Source organism: Semicossyphus pulcher, unplaced genomic scaffold (assembly GCF_022749685.1).
Source record: "Semicossyphus pulcher isolate SPU_LCO1_2020_fin unplaced genomic scaffold, fSemPul1.0.p SCAF_23, whole genome shotgun sequence".
NCBI lineage: Eukaryota > Metazoa > Chordata > Actinopteri > Labriformes > Labridae > Semicossyphus > Semicossyphus pulcher.
This window is the reverse complement of record NW_027211697.1, coordinates 2,536,958-2,558,432: the sequence shown is the minus strand read 5'-3', so window position 1 is coordinate 2,558,432 and position 21,475 is coordinate 2,536,958. Positions and strand designations below refer to the sequence as shown.

General features: G+C 38.5%; 2 protein-coding genes across 4 annotated transcripts; both read right to left on the bottom strand.

Annotated features, from left to right (window-relative positions):
• Positions 1 to 102: 102 nt before the first annotated feature.
• unkl (unk like zinc finger) lies at positions 103 to 14,603 on the bottom strand. 3 transcript variants are annotated; one of them, XM_069674116.1, is made up of 16 exons: positions 14,518 to 14,603; positions 13,657 to 13,866; positions 11,575 to 11,751; positions 10,984 to 11,117; positions 10,766 to 10,901; positions 10,566 to 10,683; positions 10,220 to 10,304; positions 9,317 to 9,483; positions 8,786 to 8,974; positions 7,671 to 7,721; positions 7,385 to 7,562; positions 7,196 to 7,306; positions 6,862 to 7,098; positions 6,479 to 6,666; positions 6,133 to 6,390; positions 103 to 5,956 (listed from the first exon to the last, which is right to left on the bottom strand). In XM_069674116.1, exons 1-16 carry the CDS (start codon positions 14,580 to 14,582, stop codon positions 5,801 to 5,803), a joined length of 2,460 nt encoding a protein of 819 aa, XP_069530217.1. In that variant the 5' UTR covers positions 14,583 to 14,603; the 3' UTR covers positions 103 to 5,800. The 3 variants fall into 3 exon arrangements, with proteins under 3 accessions (XP_069530217.1, XP_069530218.1, XP_069530219.1); XM_069674117.1 differs by having other exon boundaries at positions 7,196 to 7,285; XM_069674118.1 differs by lacking the exon at positions 8,786 to 8,974.
• A 4,644-nt stretch (positions 14,604 to 19,247) lies between these two features.
• Positions 19,248 to 20,342, bottom strand: gper1 (G protein-coupled estrogen receptor 1). Its single transcript, XM_069674119.1, has one exon. It carries the CDS (start codon positions 20,340 to 20,342, stop codon positions 19,248 to 19,250), a length of 1,095 nt encoding a protein of 364 aa, XP_069530220.1.
• Between the last annotated feature and the right edge of the window lie 1,133 nt (positions 20,343 to 21,475).

Here is a 21,475-nt window from a genome sequence, read left to right as displayed (position 1 = left end):
TACATTTTCCGTCCTTTTGTGATGTCCACTTTTCTTTTCAGGCACAGGCAGCATTCCAAGAAATCCTTTAATTTTGAGACAAAGAGCAGCCACACATTTCAGATGAAAAATTATTTTAATTCTCAAGATGATAAAAATAATTTTGTGAACTCTGTAAACCATTGCATAACTGTAGTGTAACAATTTAACAAGTGTTAACAAACTAGTAATACACTACAGAAAATATGCGGTACACAATCCTCAATGTAGAAAAGAAAAATCTAGTATTCTAAGACTTGCACCTATTTTTGTGTTCACAACACAAAAAATATCAATATACCAACAGAATCATTTCTACGGTTATCAGTAGAGAATTTCCTACATATCGATACAGCTTGTCACAAAGTATGGGACATATTTTTTATTCTATAAATAATATCTAAACCCACTGACATTGAGTAAATAAATTCATGAAATGCAGTTTCCTCAGATTTAACACATTCTCTATGAAATCACTGTATTACCCTGAGAAAAACACATTTCTTTCCTCATATTTCCACTTCTGGCTGACAAATAGAAACTTGAAAACTTGCATTTGTTTTAGTTCTAATAAGTTTTATTGAATAGCAGTTTACAACTAGATGCTACATCATAATGAAATTAACTGCGCTCCATAATATCCAGTGACCTATTCATTGAATATTTAATTTAGAACAATACATTCAATATTTCAGGGCTTCAATGTTAAAATAACATTTCTACTGAAATGTTCTAAAGTTTATGGAACAGCTGGCTCCACATTCAGATTATTTACTGTTGACAACACGTGTCGTACTAGTACTTTACTTAATTTGACAGCTCCATATATCATACTCATATACATGTACAAGATTGCATAAATCTTCAGGCTCCATTTTCATAATATTAAAAACAGAAAGACAACACAACAACTAACAATAATGCAAAATAGATTAAACTATTTCAATGCAGAGCATAATGATACATCAACTACAGTTCATTTACAAGATTCTTCCCATTTGGTGCTTTTCTTTACAAACTACACGTTTTTGGTGCCAAATGACTAATTGAGATCAAAACTGTTTCAGTATTGCTGCGTTCTTCTGAATCGTATGGCAAACACAGACCGAGACACACATCTATCAGTCACCTCTAAGCTCTGCTTCCTCCTGCGGGACAAGTGAAGCTCATTTACCTTTTTTCCTTTCAGCTCAAGTGGTCCAAATGCAAAGATGATTTAGTAATCACATTGTGGTCCATAAAAACACTTTAAGGCACTGGAATTTTGAGTCTAATTAAACTGATCTTATTTTGTCATCTGTCTCAGAGGCATATTCTCTTGATACCAATCAACATGATGTGTTTATTAAAGGCACAGATGTACTTGAGAGTGTAATTGGTCCGATAGAAATTTAATAAATCAATAGAAATGTAAAGAAATACGAGCTGTGCTTTCCGAGTGAATGTTTGATTTGTTTTTAAAAAAACTTGAATTTGAGAGAAACTGAGGGCCAACGACAAATTATATAAACAACACAGTTTCAGTTACGTCTGTATTTGCCATTAATGTGTGTCACAATCATCATCTGTCCCCTGTCATTTTACAAAAAAAGGAAAACTAATTTGGACCACGGCTTTAAGATACAAATAAAACAAACTAAGATCAGAGAGAAAGAAAGCACCTTACAGTCACTGCAGGCCTATCATAACAGCATATAATGCATAACCACCAATATTCAAAGTGATTGAGATTATGTAGTTAAGCAAAATCAACAAACAAAATTAACTTCAAAACACAGCTGTAGTGAAGTTTATATGGCCACTTCAGAAGCACAAATGTCATCACCTTTGACATTCCTTCACTGTAGACAACAATTAAATTCGACACTGATCCTCGCTTAAGGACAGCATGTGCTCGCCAGTATTGCACAAACCTGCCATAAACGTCAATGTATACTGAACATAAATCAAATATACAAATACACTTTTTTTTAAGGATCTGACCCATGCATTTTTGATCATTTGTGTATCGACTCACTAACTTTAGATAGAAAAAGATTCCATTAATTACTGTTAATGAACAATAACTATTTAAGGTACTAGGTGATTACTTTTTAAATCATTTTAGGTTTATACTGAAATCAAACGAATGATGAAATGTGGTACAAAGAAATAACAAAAGTACAGGTCTTTGGTAAAATTGCAAAAGATGGGCTCTAGTCCATTAATGTGAGCAGAAGCCATTGGCATAGTCCTGTTGTTTACTCACTAAGAGGACATTCTGTATGTCCTTACTGAATGAAATATGAAAACCAACAACTGAATTCCTGCCACTCACACTGGACTTTGTTCACTTTCCTCTGGATGGCCTCGCTGCTCTGACCTGCCATTTTTAACTCTATGCATGTTCACTGTGATCAGTCCTACACCGTAGCAAGGATCTAAATTCTCTTCCAGGGTGAATTTTTCCCTTTCGAATACATTTTTGGACAGCGATAGGAACACCACTTTGGTTCATTTTTAGATTATTACACTAGACATCATAAATTCAATTGGCTTCACAGGCAAAACATAATAGACCAAAGGATCCTGTGAAATTAGCTGCACTGTACACTGTCATCCAGTGTATGGGGGTGGGAACAAGTCCAACACAAATACATTTAACTTTAATCAATTAAAAAAAAGGGACAATCTACAGCAGTACAGGTCTGTGACATCATTCTAAGTGGTTTACAAAAGTACTCAAACTTTGACTCAAATGGATTTACAAATGAAGAAGTCAATCAAATAAAGATTTGTCAAATTGGATGCAGAAGACAGATTGTGTTTCTGAAATCTGAGCTGTGGATGCACAACATTCAAACATCTAAATGTTTAACAAGAAACTACATTAATACATTTTCCAGTAGCAGCGAAGCTTGCAGAAGTTATTAGCCTTTACTACACTAAAAATAATCAATACAAATATTCTGGCAGTGAGACACAGTGCGAATTTTTTTTCTTTTTTCTTTTTTGTAGCTGGTTTATATATCGCATAACATGCAATACCAGAAGAGTTTAGCCTGCCTTTAATGCTGTAATATAATCATGAAAACGCTAAAATACCATAACTTTTCTGGATATTTTCCTCTGAGTTGCTTATTTGTCATGTACGTGAATGTAAACAATGCATTTCCCCATATTTATAAGTAGCAAAAGGTGTACCTGGAGATACATGATTTTCTATAGAATCTTAAAGCAAGAATAAAAAGAGTTTTTAACACAGTAGAAGGTCATTGCAATTAGACGAACCAAAGCACAAACCCTATGCACAATCTGACTTACAAGTTTAACTACAGAATTCTTCATTCGCTGCAGAATTATTACAAGAAAACTAAAGGAACTGAAATGTTTAAAAAGCATTTTTATATGTTGCAATACAAATTCATGTGTCCTATGTTTGCATACTCCCAAACGTTCAATTGAAAAAACTAATTTCAAAGACTGAAGCTGCACCAAAAGAGCACCACGACCAAGGAATGAGTAAGGGGGGTACTTGGAGGAGGGAGGGGAGGTTCATCTCGAAGGTTGAAGTCAGGACACAGGCACTGACAATGTTTGTTTTTAACTATCTTCAGCAGAAATACTTAATGGGATCGGGCCAAATACACCGGCAAATATTTAGATATATACACATATAGTTCTACACACATCAACGCTTCTGCAAAGTTAAAAAGACACGTTCTGCAGAAACCTGTGCTCAAGCTTCGACTACTTGTGTTTGCTCGGACGATTCTACACATGACCTTTCAACTAAGGCACTTTAGAGTTAGAGGCCGATATGTTCTTGACGAGGTCAAGAGGCTAGATTCCTACAAAAATCACCATTTCAGGCTTTTAGCAAATACAATACATGCTTCCCTAATGGCTAGGCTATAGAAATCTCTACAAAACAAAACTAACTGATTGAATAACAGCCTTAACACGTAGCATGTGCCTTACTGATATAACAGCTGCTGGTTATGCCTAAAATGCATTTTTAGTTAGCACTTATTTGATTGAAATTTTATAAATCTAACTATGAAAGTAGAAACTATTAAGTACTTTTCTATTAAATCTTAATAATATGTAGAACCATGCCATGATTTAACAATAGGAAACATGAAATATTCAAACGATGTTTCACAGTAGACACGAAAGCTTCAGGTATTAGCTTATATATAGAAAAACAAAATTACAAATCTAAAAAAAGACAAAAGAAAACCTACAAAGCAGCTTAAAGCAAATTTCTATATACCCTTTAATAAAGTCCCAGGTCAACAAAGTGCTTAAGTTAGAAATGAAAATTCTTCAGAAGGTTGGTCAAAATGATGATGCCTGACTGAAAATATGGAAATTTAGGGTTGAAGAAAAGTGGCTTTACTTAAAGAGGAACACAGCAGAATGTTGTTCTCATGTTTAGTCTGATTTACACATACACGTGTGTTTCAGGAGTAATAAATCAGTAAATGTAAAATAAGGTACAAATCTGCATTAAAAGTTCTAACTGGTGGCTGATCACTAATTCTTCATCAATTACTCCTCATAGTGTTTGTATTCATCATTCAGCCTCGAAACGTTCAAGTGCCTTTTTGTACAATGAAGTTGAACTGCAACTTTTTTTTTTTTACACGTCAGTTACAAACGCTGCATGTTCTGTAAAGGGTTTGAGTACTACAGACTTATTAGGTTAAAACTAAAACTTTTATTTTGCTCCAAAGTTTTTATTTTGATGCGTTCCTCTTTAAATAACAAAATATCCACTTTGAGTTTTTGCTCATTTTATGTTTAACATCACCAGACTGCTTCAGTGTGACTCATCGATTCCTCATAGTTTGTTTCCCACATTTACACAGTGAGCTCTTGTAATGAAGATCCCAAACTAAAACTCACACCTGCCATTGTGGTAAAATATCAACCGCCATCCTTTTATTTTAATTGTGTCAAATTGTTTTGATCCCAAACGGGAACGTTTGTATTTTCAAATTCCAGATGCAACTACCTCTCGAGTAGGGTATTGTGTTTATCAAACTTTATCCAACCTTAATTCCGGAAAATTACTGTAAGAAATATAGTATAGAGAGGACATGAGAGTATTTTTAAAACTGGTTACGTAGCTCTTTTCATAAGGAAATAATATCAAAGTTAAAGGGATTAACTTGCCTTCTAATTTCCTCTAGGTGGACTTTAAGTGCATTTAGTTAAGACGTCACGACACAACATTATTTCCTATGTGCAGTATGCCCGATCTATAAACAGCAAAACAGGCAGAAATACAAACGCAAGCTCAGTTATTTTTCTGTGTTTCATTGATACTGTTTGCAATTTCTTATTAAAAAGTGAAACTTTGTTTTACTTTAAGAGCAATATGTCAGGTTGGCAATGCATATCTGCATTTTGTTTGAGCACATTTGCATGATGCATTGAGTCAAAAGGTGTTGATAACAAGTGTAAATAAATGAAAAGCGTCTAAATCATGGTTGAAGATTTAAGTATAAGCTTCGCAACACATTTAAATGTTGTGATTGTAATATTGCGATGTGGGTGTTTGGTAAGCTACCTGTTTGACCGAGGTAATGTGCACATAAAATGAGCAAAGATTCTAATTATTGAATCACCTGTACACAGTCTAATTCATAACACTATTTGTGTCAGTCAAACATCATTGTATTCTAAATTAATTAAATCACCGTATGAAACAGACATTGCTATTTAGAAAGTGTAATATCTATTAGTAGTTTTTCAAAGGGCTAATTCTTTAAATAGTACCTTTAGTAATTGTACATCACCACTTCAGTATTTTCGTTCTACAGTAGGGACATTCTGATTTACTAGGTGCACAGTTCTCACAGAGTACATAATGTTGGCAAGGCTGCAGAACAATGCAACGATCATGCTTTTGGCAAACTATACATTTCTTTGACTGAAGCATATATATTACCTGTTGGGGGAGAAAAGAGCGAATATCAGCTGCAACTTAGGGACACAGTTCATGCAGACTTTTCAGATTAGCATGCTTGATGACAAAGCGTGGATCTGAATGATAGCCTGATAAACCGTTTTGAAACTATGCACATGCTACTGATGAAATGCTGTGTGTGATCTAGTCTTTCTTACCCCGTCTATAAGGTCTAGGTCATTACGCAGCTGACTCTGGATGGAGTGAAGCTTTGACAAGGGGAGCTGCTCCAGCTCTCCGTAGCTACGTAGAAGAGGGTTTCCAGGGGTGCGACAAAGCGCATCAAAGTCCCCTTGGAGCTCTTTGAGCTTGCGATCCGTCTCCTCCCATTTCTGTTCTGCCAGCTGACGCTCCGACTCGGCTGTTTTCGCTTGTTCCTTTGCTTCATGAGCTTCTTTCTGGCAAGCTTCACAGGCCTAGAACAAAGTATACAAAAACTCACTGTACATGAATAATCACGCTGATAAAATAAGACATGCAATGAGAATTCATTCGTTAGCTGACCTGTTTGACCTGATGCCAGGCCTCCTCCCATTGTTTGATCTTCCTCTTGGCCTCGTCCAGCTCTCTGAAAAGGCGGGCAAGATCTGCGCTGCTGGTTGCGGAGGTGAGGCTGCTGAAAACTGGAGATGGACTCGGAGAAAAGCTGCCACTTACAAAATCCCAAATGCTGCTAGCCCCTCCGTTCAAGCCTGAGTGTGTGTGATGTGTAAAACAAGCAAAAAGTCTAGTTAGTTGTTTAAGTCGAGCTGTCTGAACACACTCCTACAATAGAAAAAAATACATCAGTATAAAAATAAAACATTTTTTCATGGACATATAAGATTAAAATGTATTTACAGGCTTCCAGCCGACTAGGAGCTAAATGTCTGATGCTATCAGCTTACCCAAAGAGTTCTGGGAAGAGGAGGTGGGTGTTCCCAGGAGGCCATGCTCTTGCTTAGCTAACATGTTTGAAGGTTGATTCTGCTGCGATACCGTCCCTGACAGCAGGGACTGCGACAGAGACTGGGAGAGGGAGCTCAGCGGGGAGGTGGAGAGCGATGACGAGGAATTAAAGGAGGACGATCGAGCCAGGGAGCCGGGAATGTTAACAGGAGCTGATCCACCTAGCACCCTCTGACCTGTGGGGAACAAATGTATACTGTTGTTGCTTTTACAGTAATTTAAAAGCAAGTAATTATGAGACTAAAAGAACTTTAACAATCTAGGTATCCTTACTTGCCAATCCCACACTGTTGTCTTGCTCCTCTAACTCCTTATCAAGAGATGCAACGTTAATGTCACTGAAGTTTAAGTCCAGAGCGGATCCTGAGGGGAAACAAAATACACCTGGCTGACTTTTAACAACAAACTACACTGTGGCAGTGTTCAGCTAAACTGGTATAAGTCTACTTTACATACACATACCTATAACAGACTCCACTGTGTTGCTCCCAGGGTAGAAAGGAGTGGCTTTTGCATTCATCGTTGATAAGGTGGTGGGTGAGGAACTATCTGAGCCGATACTAGAAGCCAAGCTGGATGTTATACTGGAAGTAAAGCTCGATGCCAAAGGGTTCACCGCAGAGAATACAGTGTTTTGGGTCTAAAAAAATGCACAGAAGGTGTTTGTTTAAATCCAATTTCCATGTTAAATTAATAGATTTAATATCATATAACAATGTAATAAGTAATAAGGACAATGCCAATGTACCTGTTTTTCTTGGTCCATCAATTTGTGATCCATCTGTCCCTTGTTCTTTATCTAAAAATGATCAAATCACACAGAAACAATGTTTCAGCGACTCATTACTCATCACGTTACACATCCAAACAGCTACTTCTTTAAAATAGGCTTTTTTGCCTTTAACTGATCATGTGACTTGACTTAAACATATCACCTTTTACAAAATACACCATCATCACTTAGTAAGGCTGAACCATAGACTGTATAAAAAGATGGACGACATGACAGCTCCCTAAAAGTGAAGTCAAAACACTTCGAGTGCCCCCTGCTGACTGGCTGCAGTATAGGTCATAAAGCCCGCCTCCTCCAAGTTAACAGATGGGACATGGGTCGAACTATAAAATCAAAATACACGCCACGTAAATGTTTCTCAAACATGGTTTCTGTCATTATAGTTGGTTCTTATCATGCTGATTTACGTCAGTGTTCTTTTTTTTGACAAGTTGAATTTTTAATTAGTTATTTGATGCTGTCAAAAGGAAGATTGACAGCTCTGTTGACCAATACGGCTCCTGCTGCTGATCTGTTCCCGGATTAGAAGAGTAGAGGAGGAACCTCAAGTGGAAACTAAAACAATCACTACAGTCATTGAAGTTTTCATATCTGTGAAGGTCTGCTTCAGACCAACACAAGAAGCTGTTCTGCTGTTAAATACGCCAGCGTGCTGTTTTTTTCGGTAACTTCAGTGTGTGTTTTGGTTAGCGGAAGTGGCTACGATGGCGCCACCCGCCGATCTCTACTGCGCAGACTCTGGCTCCAAATGACGTCACCATCTCAAGATGGCAGTGCCTATCACGGGGGCTATTCTGGCTTCAATTCCGTACAATGAGAGCTGCATCGTCCATCTATATATACAGTCATTGGGCAGAACAAATGAGAACTTTGTTGCCAAATCATCAAGTCCTCAAAACATTAACATTCATTTGAATAAAACTCAAAGTGATAAAATGAAAATGATATGAATGACAAATCAATAAAACAGTGATTCAAAATGATTGACAGTGGTACATTGAGCATAAAGGCCTAAGCTGTCTTTGTGTTGTGTTCACTCTAAAGCCAAGTAGAGCAGTCAGCATGTGTACCTGATCCTCACGTTCAAAGCCCGGAGCTTTAGGATAGTAAGACGTCAGAGATGAGGCACTGGATGTGGTGGACTCTGAACATAAACTACTGTTAGTTAAGGATTTGGGCCTGCAGATGGATCCCACTGGGGATAACAAACTGTCGCTTCCTGAGCTTGGAGTTACAGTTGAGCTATTAGAACATGAAACCTGGGAAAGACAAGTGCATATGGTCTTAATTAAATGATCAAAATAGCAAATAAAAAAAATTATTGTTAATGGACCTGAGGGGAGGACTACAAGACATGAGAATCTCTTGTAACTGTTAATGAAACTAGCTGTATTTACTGTATTATTTTATTAATGAGAAATTTCCTCCATTCTTTTTAAATAATGTTGTGAAATGTAAAACAGTGAAAGAAAATAACAGCAATGGCAAATTGAAAAATAAAACCATGAATAAAAACTGAAAATGAGAGCGTGTCTACTACAACTAAAGTTGAATTTGATACATTTCCAGTTGAAGCTGAAGTAGCAGCACAGAAGACGTACACTTCCTACTTGTCCGTTGCTACTGGTTGTGTTGTTGGTGGAGTTGCCTCCACTGTTCCACTCACTGACCGGACACTCTGAATACTGCTGAGAGCCCAGCTGGGACTGCGAATTGGACTGTATCACTGTGAGCAATGAGCTCATGGTCTCTTCTGTAGAGGGAATTCCTGAAAGCATTGACATAAATATTCAATCTTCACTTAGAGAATAAACAAACAGTTTAACAGCAGCCAATATCTAATTATATTAGCACATTTAAATTAACTGGGCCTGTGTCCACTAACGCTGATTTTGCGCTGGCAGCGCTCACAACCTCAATTTCAGACACTTCTCACAATCGTTTACTGTAGCTAGGTTATAAAAGTTGTCTGCCGGCACCTTCGCTTCCCTTGGTAGTGATCTTTAAGTCTGTTTTAAATTGCTCTGTATGCTTAATATCTGCTTTGATTCAAGGACATTTTAAAAAACAGAACATAAAAACAATGGAAAGGAATCGTGTCCTGGCATTAGCAGCAACTCCACACCTGGAAAATGTACCCAGGAAAAAAGAAAAGGATTAGCTTCGCCTCCACCATTGTTGTTGACAAAGCTGATATCTGATTGGTGGACAAGTGACATTGACGAAAGTTGAACTATTTTGTGAGCGCAGCTGACGCCGAGGGTGATTTTGCGCTGAGGACACAGAGCGCTGAAACTGCATTGGTTATTTATTAAAAAAATAGGTGCTGCCAGCGCAAAATGCGCCATTAGTGGACACAGGCCCTAAAAGGGCATTATTAAACTTTGGGGAAACCAAGATAACTTCAGTGTGTAAATGAAATGCTAAAACACAAGTGAACATTTCAAACCCTTGTAATTCTGTACGCGATCAGCGAGACAGTATTAAGACAAACTTTTACTTACTTTCCACATGTGCAAATGCACAAAAGGGTCCTCTGGGACAGTATCCAGTTTGTCGCATATCATTGCATTTGGTAGATTTGTAGATCTTGGAGAAAGAAAAAGAAATCACAATCCAATGAGATACAAAGTTATGTGTAACTTTAAAATAGGTCTAGAAAAACTACACCAGTTGAACTACAATGGCATAAACAAAACATAAAAACTTCATAAATACAATATCTTAAAATCGTCAAAAATGATCAACTTTGCTACTTATTTCTCTTTAACTATTTCAATTGTCATTCATTATTGTGAGGGAGACAACTATTCTCCACCTGTGGATATTAAGATAATAAAATGCACTCACCTCTGGGTGAAACTGCTGTTCAGTGCGAGAGTGACAATACTGGCAACTGTCTCCACTGTCACACTTTGAGGGCTCGCCCCATTCATCCCCATGTTTGACATTAGGGCAAGGAGTGGACCTGCATTCACAAAATCAGAACATTTTAACCACTACAATAACATAACTTAATACCATGGGTTTTCACCTGAGGCATGTCTTACCTGTATTTGAACTTCCTCGGGTTTCGTCTGCGATCTCTACTGTTGTGGTAGTGGGGGCAAGCGTAGCCCTGTCTGCATAGTCTTGGGGGCTTAGTACACTGATCTGTTTTATAGTTGGCTAAAACAAAGTTGGTGTCTGCAGAAACAAAAAGTGCAAAGTATAGTATCATTCGACTTTTATTTTGCGAACAGCAAAGAGTGTTTGGGGGGTTTCTCACCTTGCCACCGGGGGTCTTCTGTGAGAGTTTTCTCAATCATAGCTTGGCTGGCTAACACACCTGGCTGCAGATCAGGAATACCTTCCCCAGATCCCAACTGTCCATTCTGAAGGGCCTCTTGTGCTTGAATTTCTCTGTAACAAAAACATGTTACTTTTATCCTCAATCCTCAAAAAGTTACAAAAATATCTTCTAGCTGAACACTCTTACACAACATAAATAACAATAATAATATTTAAATACTATCAAGATACCAATTCAGTAAATACAAGGTAAGAATTATAAAGAAGTTTATCACTGTAACTCCGAAATTCACATTCAGTAAACCCTTTGTTTGAAGTCCTGCTGTCAGCTGACTTCACTCAGACTTGCTCAGCAACAGAGGGCCAAGTTTACAATTCAAAGAGCCAAGCCCTAAAAATCCAGTTATACACTTAACAGTGAGCCCGGTGATCCATTAAATCCCTACAATAATAATCGTATTCTGTTTTTATTAAGTCGACATTGGCTGGTTTGTTCGTGTCATTGTGAGTCTTGTGAGTGAAAAGTTTTGCAGGGGAAACAGAGGCCATTATTTGCTTTGTATGTCACCTGATATCATAGACTGGAGGTCGCAGATCATGTAGCCCGTGAGCAAAAGCACAGTGGAGGCCATTCTTCACACAATGCCCTCGAGCGTCTGTCTCATGGATACAAGTGCCAGTCTTGTAGTAGCGGAGATGGTACTTGCGCTCTGTGTCACCAGTGGTCCGGTGTAAATACGGGCAGCTAAAGAAGCAAGTACACAACATTGAAATATTTCATCAGTTGATCTGAATAAAACATTTGAATAAAGATTATTTGACAAAACATTATATGAATGCAGAAAAACCAACGCCTAAACCTCAACTATGTCCAATAAAATCATAAAAAAATAGCACAAATATGTTTTGAATTGTTTGATCTTCTTCCAAGTTGAAGATGTAAATGTATATTATAACTTTAAGATGCCTGTGCAGGCGGCGTGTCTCATATCATTCAACTGTTCACAGCATGACACAGGCACTGCACCGCAACACTCGTCCACGCAAATCATTATGAAACCACACAGATTATAAATTGTTATAAAATAGGGGAAGTCTTGCAGCTGCACACATTCTCAATCATTAATAACATTCTTCTTTGAATGCAGGGCCAACACCAGCTATGCCTCAAGAAACATATGGCCAATAAGGCTCTTCACGAAACAATTTTTCCTTTCTTGAGTAGCAACAGTTGCTATAGCAACACATAAGGTCATACAGAAATAGCTGCCATTGGCAGAGGAGAAACTGTACGGATTGCAGTAGTTCATTTTCCATTAGTATAATAATCTTTTTTCTTTTTTTTTTCTTAATTTCTATGTGGGGCTCAATTAGCTGCTGTGCCATTTTTATTCCTAGTCACAGGAAAAAGCTGTTCTCCTTATATGCTACCTGCCATGGCCACTCCTTGTCATATATTCATATATTTAGTTTCTGTGTGACAGTTTAATAAGAATTTAAACGCTTGACTCTTTTAAAGCCACAAGCCAGCCACCACACGTTTGGAGTATATTTTCCTGGTTGTTAGAATAAAAATAATAAGAGCACACATATTTCATTAAAAAAAAAATCACATATAAGCACATGTCAGAAAAACACAAACGGAAATCGTATCTTATTCACACTGGGGGAAATTTTTGAAAGAACTTACAAATATTATTGACAAATCATATGTTCTAATCAGATGAAAATATTAGTAGCACCAGTGAATTTAATGCTGGAGAGGACAGAGACAACATTTAGCTTGTTTTCAAAGACAAAGAGGTGCATTTATACCAAATAAAGGGGGCGTACTCTACATACGCATGTATGCAACCACACAAAGGTCAAAGAGGGGGCCTTTTTATGATTGCATACGTAAAAAATACATAAAACTTTTGTGATAGGGGAAATAAATGATAGCTATTGGTCTCCAAGCAAAAACCAAACAAACAGCAAGTGTTAACAAGTAAACTGCAAAATAACAATGATCTTTTTCTGCATATTGCACTCCAAACTTATGTTCCTATCTTATCCATCCCTTCAGTGCTGGAAATGTGTCAGCACACAACGCTTTTAAGGTGGACATTTTAAAATAAACCGCTCTGACATCGATTAGCTTTACAACCGCTCTTATGTATGAGATAATTATGCAAAATTAAAAGAAAAGTTTTAATCTCCTCAAAAATGCAAAAACATTATTAAAACAAATGTCTTCATTCCCCTGCAAACATCGCTACAGTTAGTCATGCAACAATCCCTCCTTAATTTGTATGATACATAATATAATGGAAAAGTGTTAGTATCACAGAGATTGTTTACATCACTGTAAGAAACAGTTATGTTCCACTTATTCAAAGAAACCAGAACTACGTAAACAGCATTTCTAACAATGAAGACAGACCAAAGCCACAGAAGGGCAGCCTAGGGACAACAGAAACACTTATGTATCAACGATTCAATGTCCCTCTAAACTAAATTCATAATGTTCGTGCAAATGGTTTGATGCAAGCTCAGATTTAGTTCATTAAGCTACAATGGTCCTCATTCAAATATATCAACAAAACATTTGTCAGCAGCTGCATCACGACACAGAGGCTGAATGATGTCACTGACTGAAACAGGGACTTACTCATCTCCATCGGGGCAGATGCCTGTGGTCTCGTCGTATTTCGTGCAGTAAACGTCGGGGCTGTAGTTAAAAGTTCCGTCTCTTCTTCTGATGGGTCGTCTTCGCCGCTGGTTGAGAAAATGCCAATGAAAGCACGTAAAGGGTCTGTGCTGCGTACACTTGTGCTGGAGGAACAACGGGCACTGCTCTGTCCTGAACTCCTTCAAGTATCTGAAACAATAAAAGGAAACCAAGAAATAGTGTCAAGACTCGGATTTGTAAATAACTATTAACAAAGAAATGAATCGAAAGAAAGGAAAAAGTTAAGAGACGTTCAAGTGTCGTGTACTGCTAGTGTTGTAGCCTACTATATATTTTGGGTCACTAGCGTTAGCCTCGTATTCACAGAGCAACCTACGTAAGTTTTCGGCGTAACACTTGTTGAAAGCCCCTGAGCGTACGTGTATAAATGTGCGTAGCAAGAGGGAACTCAAAATAAGGCCGAGCTATTTACAAGCAGACTGGATAGCGAGTTCCTGGCTAATCGTTTAGCGGACCTAGTTGACGGTATAACATTTCAGGGATAATTCTAAATTATCACTTAACTCTGTAAAACAATGTTAGACGATTCAGTTAACAACTGGCTTATCAATAAATAGATTTAAGATGTCCGAGTTTCCCACACTGGGGCTGCTGTCGTTAGCGTGCAGTCGCTGTTTGCTATGTAACGTTAGGCAGTCACAAAGCCAGGAAAAGCACCATGTTTTAACACACACACAAGAGTTGAGGAATGCAAGAAATGCAAACGCGCATAGCTACACGTGCACGTAACATTTCCGGCAACGAGCTATTATGTTGTTTCTTTGCAACAGCTTTACTTACGTATAGTGGGTAGGTTTCTCGGTTTGAGGGGACGCATTGGCCGCCGTTTTCGAAACCGACGGCATTTTCAGTCAAAACAATGAATTGCGCATGCGCTCAGATCTGTTGCTCGCGTGCATGCACGTCCTCCTGCACGCCAGCGCACTGCAAACACTGATGCAGGGGGCGCTGTGCAGATGAGACATGACTGTTTTAGCTCATTTCCTTCTGTTTATTATTACACCTCCTGCTTCAAGACAAGGCTTTTAATGTTAGAGAATGTATTCGATATAAAATTAAGATATATTCCCCCACATTATTACAGATATGGAAATTCTGTCCTTTATTTCAAAGATCCTCGCGCTCCCCAAAGATACTCGATGTTGTCTTCTAGACCAAACTGCTCTGGTTACTCCTCTTCCCTGTTTGATTTTATTTTAAACAGGGTTTGTTGGGTTAATTGACTTATATTTTACAATTTACTACTTATTATTTAATTTGTATTTTTACAAGTTATCTAACAATTTCACATTATTTAATAATTCTAGTGCATGTGTTATAATAATTATTATGTGTAAAACACGTAGCATCTATTCTGTTTTTTCTGCTTGTTTGAATTAATAAAATGTTAATCATTTTCATCTAAGAGGAGTTGATATGCTGTTATTTTTTATACAGGCCTAGTTCACAAGAGGACACAGATACTCACTTTTCTGAATATTTCTCAGAATTTTTCCCCTGTCATCTGTCTTTAGTTTGAATTTACAAATGTGTTTACATTTTTTAGTGGCTACAATCAAAGCTTTGTTTTAATTGCCTTAATATGGTATATTTCTCTGTTGAAAGCAATCTGATGGTGTCTGCCTCATCAATGCTGCAGCACGTCAAAGTATCTGGCGAAGCTAATCTGTTCTATCCAGCCCCTTTTTCCTGTCAGGGATTTCAATTTACAAATGCAATTACACGTCTAATCCATTATGCAGCTGCTGAGGTCCAAGGAGTGCACTGCCTTGTTATTATGCATGGACCCTGGACTATCCAGTCATAATTACTTTAGTATGCCCCACCCCAACTCAGTTTACAGTAGGCAATGTCCACTACCTGTCTTACGAAAAGTCACCTTAATAAAGTCCTTGCTTTGTTTTCTGAATGAACTTTTTAAGCAGCTCAGGCAGAAATCGTCATAAATGTCATAAACCAGAATCCATACATTTTTTGTGGACTTTATCAACCCTGTCTGTCACCTGGTATGTCAATAAAAGTTCAAACCAAAGTCAATTGTAAAAGAATGAATTTAAGGAAATTAAGATACCAGTTAAGGGACATCAGAACAATTTAATTGAACCAAATAAAAGCTCTGTTAAGATGCTTCTGTGCTATCAGAAAGGTATCGAGTCAACTTGGACTTTTGTTGAAAGATGCATCTAATGATTTGTCTATTCTCATAAAAGGGGGAATATATTAACACATTTTTAATAGTATTTTTCTCATTTATCATTTGGCTGTGTGAACATAATTATCTGCCCTGTTTTACACATAAATAACATAAAGATATTGCATAATTTTCTTAAAACCAGATTGTTTTTTTGTTCTTAAACTCATCGTTTAATCCACGGTCATCCAGAGGAAGTATTGAATGTAAGCGAGGGGAAAAGTCACACCCTTTTTCCTCTCGGTGACGTCAGTCACCACAAACCTTTAACCTTACTCAGTAGCCTCAGCTGTGCACACAGGCCACTGTCAACCTCTTCTCACAGCATCTCCGATGTGTGTGTTTGCCTGTGGATGTGTGTGATGTAAAGATGATCCTCTGGCTCTCCCTCTGTGGTGAACTTGGTGGGTCTTGGCTGTGCTGTAGGTGTTGCTTCTTTGACAGGTTTAATCACATTTTGACTTGAATGTCTTCCTGTTTTGTGTTCTCTGTGGATCTGATGGAGCCATGTGCTGTTTACAGAAGACTCAGCTGATGTAAAAAACACAACTTTATACTTAAACCTTTTTTATCAAAGTGACTTAAAGACAAAAATATGAAATTAGGATATGCTGAATGTATTCTTGCACAGTAAGGATATGGGCCAATACTGCTTATGGAAACATCAGGAAAAAGAATCTTGAGCATCATGTAACAGAACAAGTTTGCATTTTTGCAGACCTCCAATAAACAATCACTGTAAACAATCTGCAGGGCTGCTTTCCCAGGCTGCCGGGACTGTTACAGCTGGAATAACAGTTTGTGGTTTGGACTCCTGTTTTTCCCAGTCACGCCATTATCTCTGGCTGCCTCATGCACAAACACAGCTCAGGCCCACCACAGGCTGGCAATACACACATAGTATATACTGATGTACGATCCTCAACCTGTGATAGACTCCTGTACTCTTTTTGTTATTGCTTATTACATTCTTATTACAATATTCTGTAAATCGTGGTCTGTTTGATGTCACACAGATAACTGTTAGGACTTTAGAATTTAAGAAACCAGTGCAAGTAGGTACAAGAACATATTTTATAATGTTTGCTCGGACAGATAAACTCACAATTAGAGGCTGTAAAACTTAATGGCAGGTTATTAACCCTGCTGTGGAGCCTCTGATGGGATACACATTCAAATGTTGACCTGGCACATGTGTATCCTGGTAATCTGCATCACATTAACCTCTGATGAATGTGTTAATGTGTGACAAAATTAGATTTTTTTTAATTGTTAGTTGTCTGGAATTGTATGTTTGATTTGAGCATTTGTGTTAACTGAATAAAAAAAGTTGAATGAGTCAGTAGACAGAAAAAAAGTTAAGCAGATGAAGCATGTTTAAAATGATTAATGCTTGTCACAGGCCCATTACTTACATCTAAACAGCCGTAGCTGTTTGTCGTATAATGTTAAAGATGAGTAAGAATACATTTTGCATCAGTGCCATGTTGCCAATGCCAACATTAAAGGATGTGGTCATCCACTTTCAGCCCTGCTAAAATAACACCTGCCTGTTTACTCTGTTAGTTTCTCAACTCACCTCAAGTCATCGCAACATTCTGACCAAATTATTCAGTTTAATCAATAGGAGATGAAATGAGCAGCTACATTACTCGTTATTTATTCCTTAAATTACTTGCAGTTGAATCTAGGATTATTTTAAAGCTCCTGTGAGGAGTTTTTCACTGGTTATAAAATGGACTGAAATTCATTCTGATAACTCTATATGAGCTACAAAAGCAAACCAGACCATAAGTGACAAGATTGATTATTTCTAAATAGTTATTTTAAATGCCTGAAACTGCTGGAGGTGTCAGACGAAGTGGTTAATGGCACGCTGCCCTTGTTTACATTCCCCAGGGCAAAAATTTAAAGTGAGTGATACATATGAGATGAGTTTTTTTCTGTTAAAAACCACCACTTTAGCATGTACAGGACAAAATCAGCAGAGATAAGAGGTACGGCTTTGTCCACAGGGGGCGCCAAAATCAACACAAACCAAAAGTTCCTCACAGGAGCTTTAAAGGTATAATCTCGAAGATTTTCATGTAAATAAATGTCTGTTAAATCACTACCTATTGCCGAATGAGGTAACACAATAGTGATTGAGCCTATGGCCCACTGATGAAAGCCTTTGCATTTGCAGTATATAGTATTATTATGGACTGGCTGTCAGAAAAATCACAAGCGGCGCCCAGTTACTGACGCATTTTCCATCACCCAGCAGTGGTTGTAAGTCGTAAGCAGCTGCTTTTCCGGTCTCTGCAAGCGTTGCGAGTAAACAGTAATCTACAATGGCTGAACAAACAAAGAAAAGGTCGATGACTACAGATACAACTTCAAAAATAAGTGAAAATCCAGAGAAAAAGAAACAAATTTGACGCTCAGATGAAGGCAAACAGTCTAAAAATAAATTTGGGAAGTGTACTCCCGCAATTACCGTTTCTCGCCAGTAGAGGCGCCAAAGAGAATAAAACTGAAATCTTCGAGATTGAATCTTTAAATGTTGTTAGGTCTTTTGAAATGTAAAAAAACACATTTCCTGTCCGTAGACTTTTGCATTATATTCCTCGAGAAGTAGGACGTTTTCTTTATTTCGAAAAATAAAACAATTTTTGTGTACATGAATTTACATTCTCCAGGAAAATCAATGTTAGCTGAAATGCTTAGAACAAGAGGGCCAGTACAATAACCTAGACAGGGACAGTAGAAAGTTACTGTTGGTAAGTCATGGTGCGTTAATACGTCTCAGGTGACAGCATGTTGTCTCTATGTGTTGTCTCTTAATAAAAGCAGGTTATTCTTTCAACATTATATCGGCAAAAGTGCATGTGGTCCTGAACTCAATCACCCTTTTTTTGCAGCTAAAATGTGTCTGAATGTTTCATGATTGTCTAACAATCAAGTTAGTCTGTATGCTAACATTTAGCTCCTTGCTAGCATTTAAATTGCTTTTATCATACCTGACACATGGTTAACTTTTTAAAGTATTAAAACACAAAACACACTTAAAGAAATCAATCCAACATGTAGAACATAAAATAGCTTTAAGTACTGTATGTGCATTGTTGTCTACTTAGAGATACACATTGAGTCCTTCATGTCGGTCTTTCGTGTACATTTTTGGGGCTTTTGTGTTTTTGTTCAGGCAGTGAGCATGTGAACTAAGGCACAACGATGAGACAAAGCTAAATGATAGTAGAGGAAAGCTAAGGTCATATTTCATGCTGGATGATATATCCCTTTTTGAGCATATTTTGTGCACTCAGCTTCATAACAGTCACACCTCTGACACGTTGTTCCTGACCGAGAGGTGTAAATCGAGGCCGTGGTGGCAGAAGCGGTTCACCACTGACCAGCTGGCCTTCTGCTTAATGAAGAGCCGCAGCTTGTCCCTGAAGGTTTCTCCCAGAAAGCTGTAGATAATGGGGTTGAGGCAGCTGTTGGAGAAGGCTGCCAGGTTAACAATGTGGCCTGTGAGCGGGTAGTCGTGCCACAGTGTCGTAGCAGTCCTCCTCGACGGGTCGGCCGTGCCCTGCAGCAGCTGAATGCTGATGAAGACGTTCTCCGGCAGCCAGCAGATGAAGAACACCAGAACCACCACCACGATCATGCGCAGGGCTTTCTGCCGCCGTGGCCACAGTCCACGGTGCTTCTGGGCCCTCAAGAGGATGCGCCCGATTAAAGAGTAGCACAGACCGATGATGGAGAAGGGCACCAAAAAGCCGATGGTTACCTCCAACCATTGGATCTCAAAGACGTTGGCGAAGCAGAAGTGCACCTCACCTCTGTGCTGCGTCTGCACAATGGTGAAGGGTAGAAGAGTGGCCAGGATGGACGCCATCCAGATGAGGCCGCAGCTTAGCTTGGCGTGCTGCATAGTCCTCAACGGGCTGCTGCTTATAGAGTTAGCCAAGGCGACGTATCGGTCGAAGCTCATCCAGGTGAGGAAGAAGATGCTGCTGTACATGTTGACCTGCAGGAAAAGGGACATGAAGGTGCAGAGAACGGCGTAGTCGTAATACTTCTCGTTTAGATTGAAGACCTCGATGAGGGAGTCCGCCACCAGGATGAGGTCGGCCACGGCAAGGTTAACAAAATAAAGGTCAGGGATGGTCATCTTCTCTCTGTGGTTCAGGTTCACCACCAGGATTAAGATGTTTCCAATAAATCCAATAGGGAAGAGGAGGATGGTGTAAAGGCAGGACAGGAAGAGACCGATTATGTAAGAGTTGGTATTTGAGTTTTCAGTCAAATCCGTTGTGTTGTCATACGAAGTGTTCAGTTCTGTGCTGTTAACATATATCCAGACTACAGAGGTTGTCTGCACTTCCATACTGACTGTGGTTGGACTGTCTTGAATCAAAGGCCACATGTACGTCACCTGTAGCAGCTACATCATTAGACCCTGTTAGTTCCCACTTGTGTCTCTTTAAAGGGGGAATCATCTATGCTGGATTGTTTGACCCCATGTTGATATCAGGGCTCGTCTACAAATAGATTCCAGACGCGAAAGAAAAGCGCCTCCATGTCTTCCAATCCGTCGTAACACGATGCCTCACATCATCCAGACCATCCGAGCTGTGGTCCCGGGATTAGAGGTTGGAACTTTTTTCTGCTCATCTGTTTTGAGTGCTGCTTTGTCTCTCCAAGTCCACGTGCATATTTATTCAGCGAACCTCGGACAGGGACGCTATTGCTGTGACACCTGAGCTGCGGAGAGGAAAGAAAGAGGATTAGGTGCAAAGACTTGAAAAAACACGCAAACTTGTGTGCAGTTAATTCAAAATAAAAAGGAGGTATTGCACGATATTTACTTAGAGCATAAACACTTACAAATATTTAGATAAAGTGTGTAAAGGGCAGTTTTAGGTGAAAGAAGATGAAGGGGTCTGAAAAGGATGGCAAAGAAAGCACATTAACATTCAAGCTTCAGACTTAAACATATGCATTGAAATCCTCCTCCTCAGCCAATCCAAGCTCACGCCCAGGACCTGTCCCGACTCGATGATTATTAATCGCTGAGACAAAAACATATTTTTCATTAACATTTAACAAACACTGTGTGAACATCAGTGTTTTGAACGCTTCAGTCCGCATCCTCTTCAGACCACAAATCTCAGATTTTCCCTAAAGATGGAAAGACTGCGATCTGTTTGGCTAACATGAACTTCAGCAAACATCAACAGCCCCGAGGGTTTGATTTCAGCCAGGGGAAATTGTCTGCATTATTATTAGCAATAATCTTCCCAGCAGTAATTACACAAATACAGAAGTTGGCATATGCAAACAAAATCACATAACTGCACGTAATGGCTTGAAATCTTCTGTTACAGTTTCTTTATCCTTTTTTTAAAGCACACACCGGTCTGCATCAATCTGAACTAGCAGCATGACTGGCAAAGTTATACTGCATCATCGAATAAATAATCAGTTATACCTGTAATAGAAAAACAGAGTCATTTATAAAGGTATGCTTTTGCAACAACTCATTTTCAAGCATGCGTA

Bases quoted from the DNA above. Each gene is read 5' to 3' on its own strand.
- unkl (XM_069674116.1), bottom strand. From the start codon at position 14,582: ATGCCGTCGGTTTCGAAAACGGCGGCCAATGCGTCCCCTCAAACCGAG. The intron at 8,975-9,316 runs GTACGTCTTCTG...TGTCTTTCCCAG, and splicing joins GCAACGGACAAGTAGGAAGT to GTTTCATGTTCTAATAGCTC. The intron at 5,957-6,132 runs GTAAGAAAGACT...CTCCCCCAACAG, and splicing joins ACCTAGACCTTATAGACGGG to GTAATATATATGCTTCAGTC.
- gper1 (XM_069674119.1), bottom strand. From the start codon at position 20,342: ATGTGGCCTTTGATTCAAGACAGTCCAACCACAGTCAGTATGGAAGTG.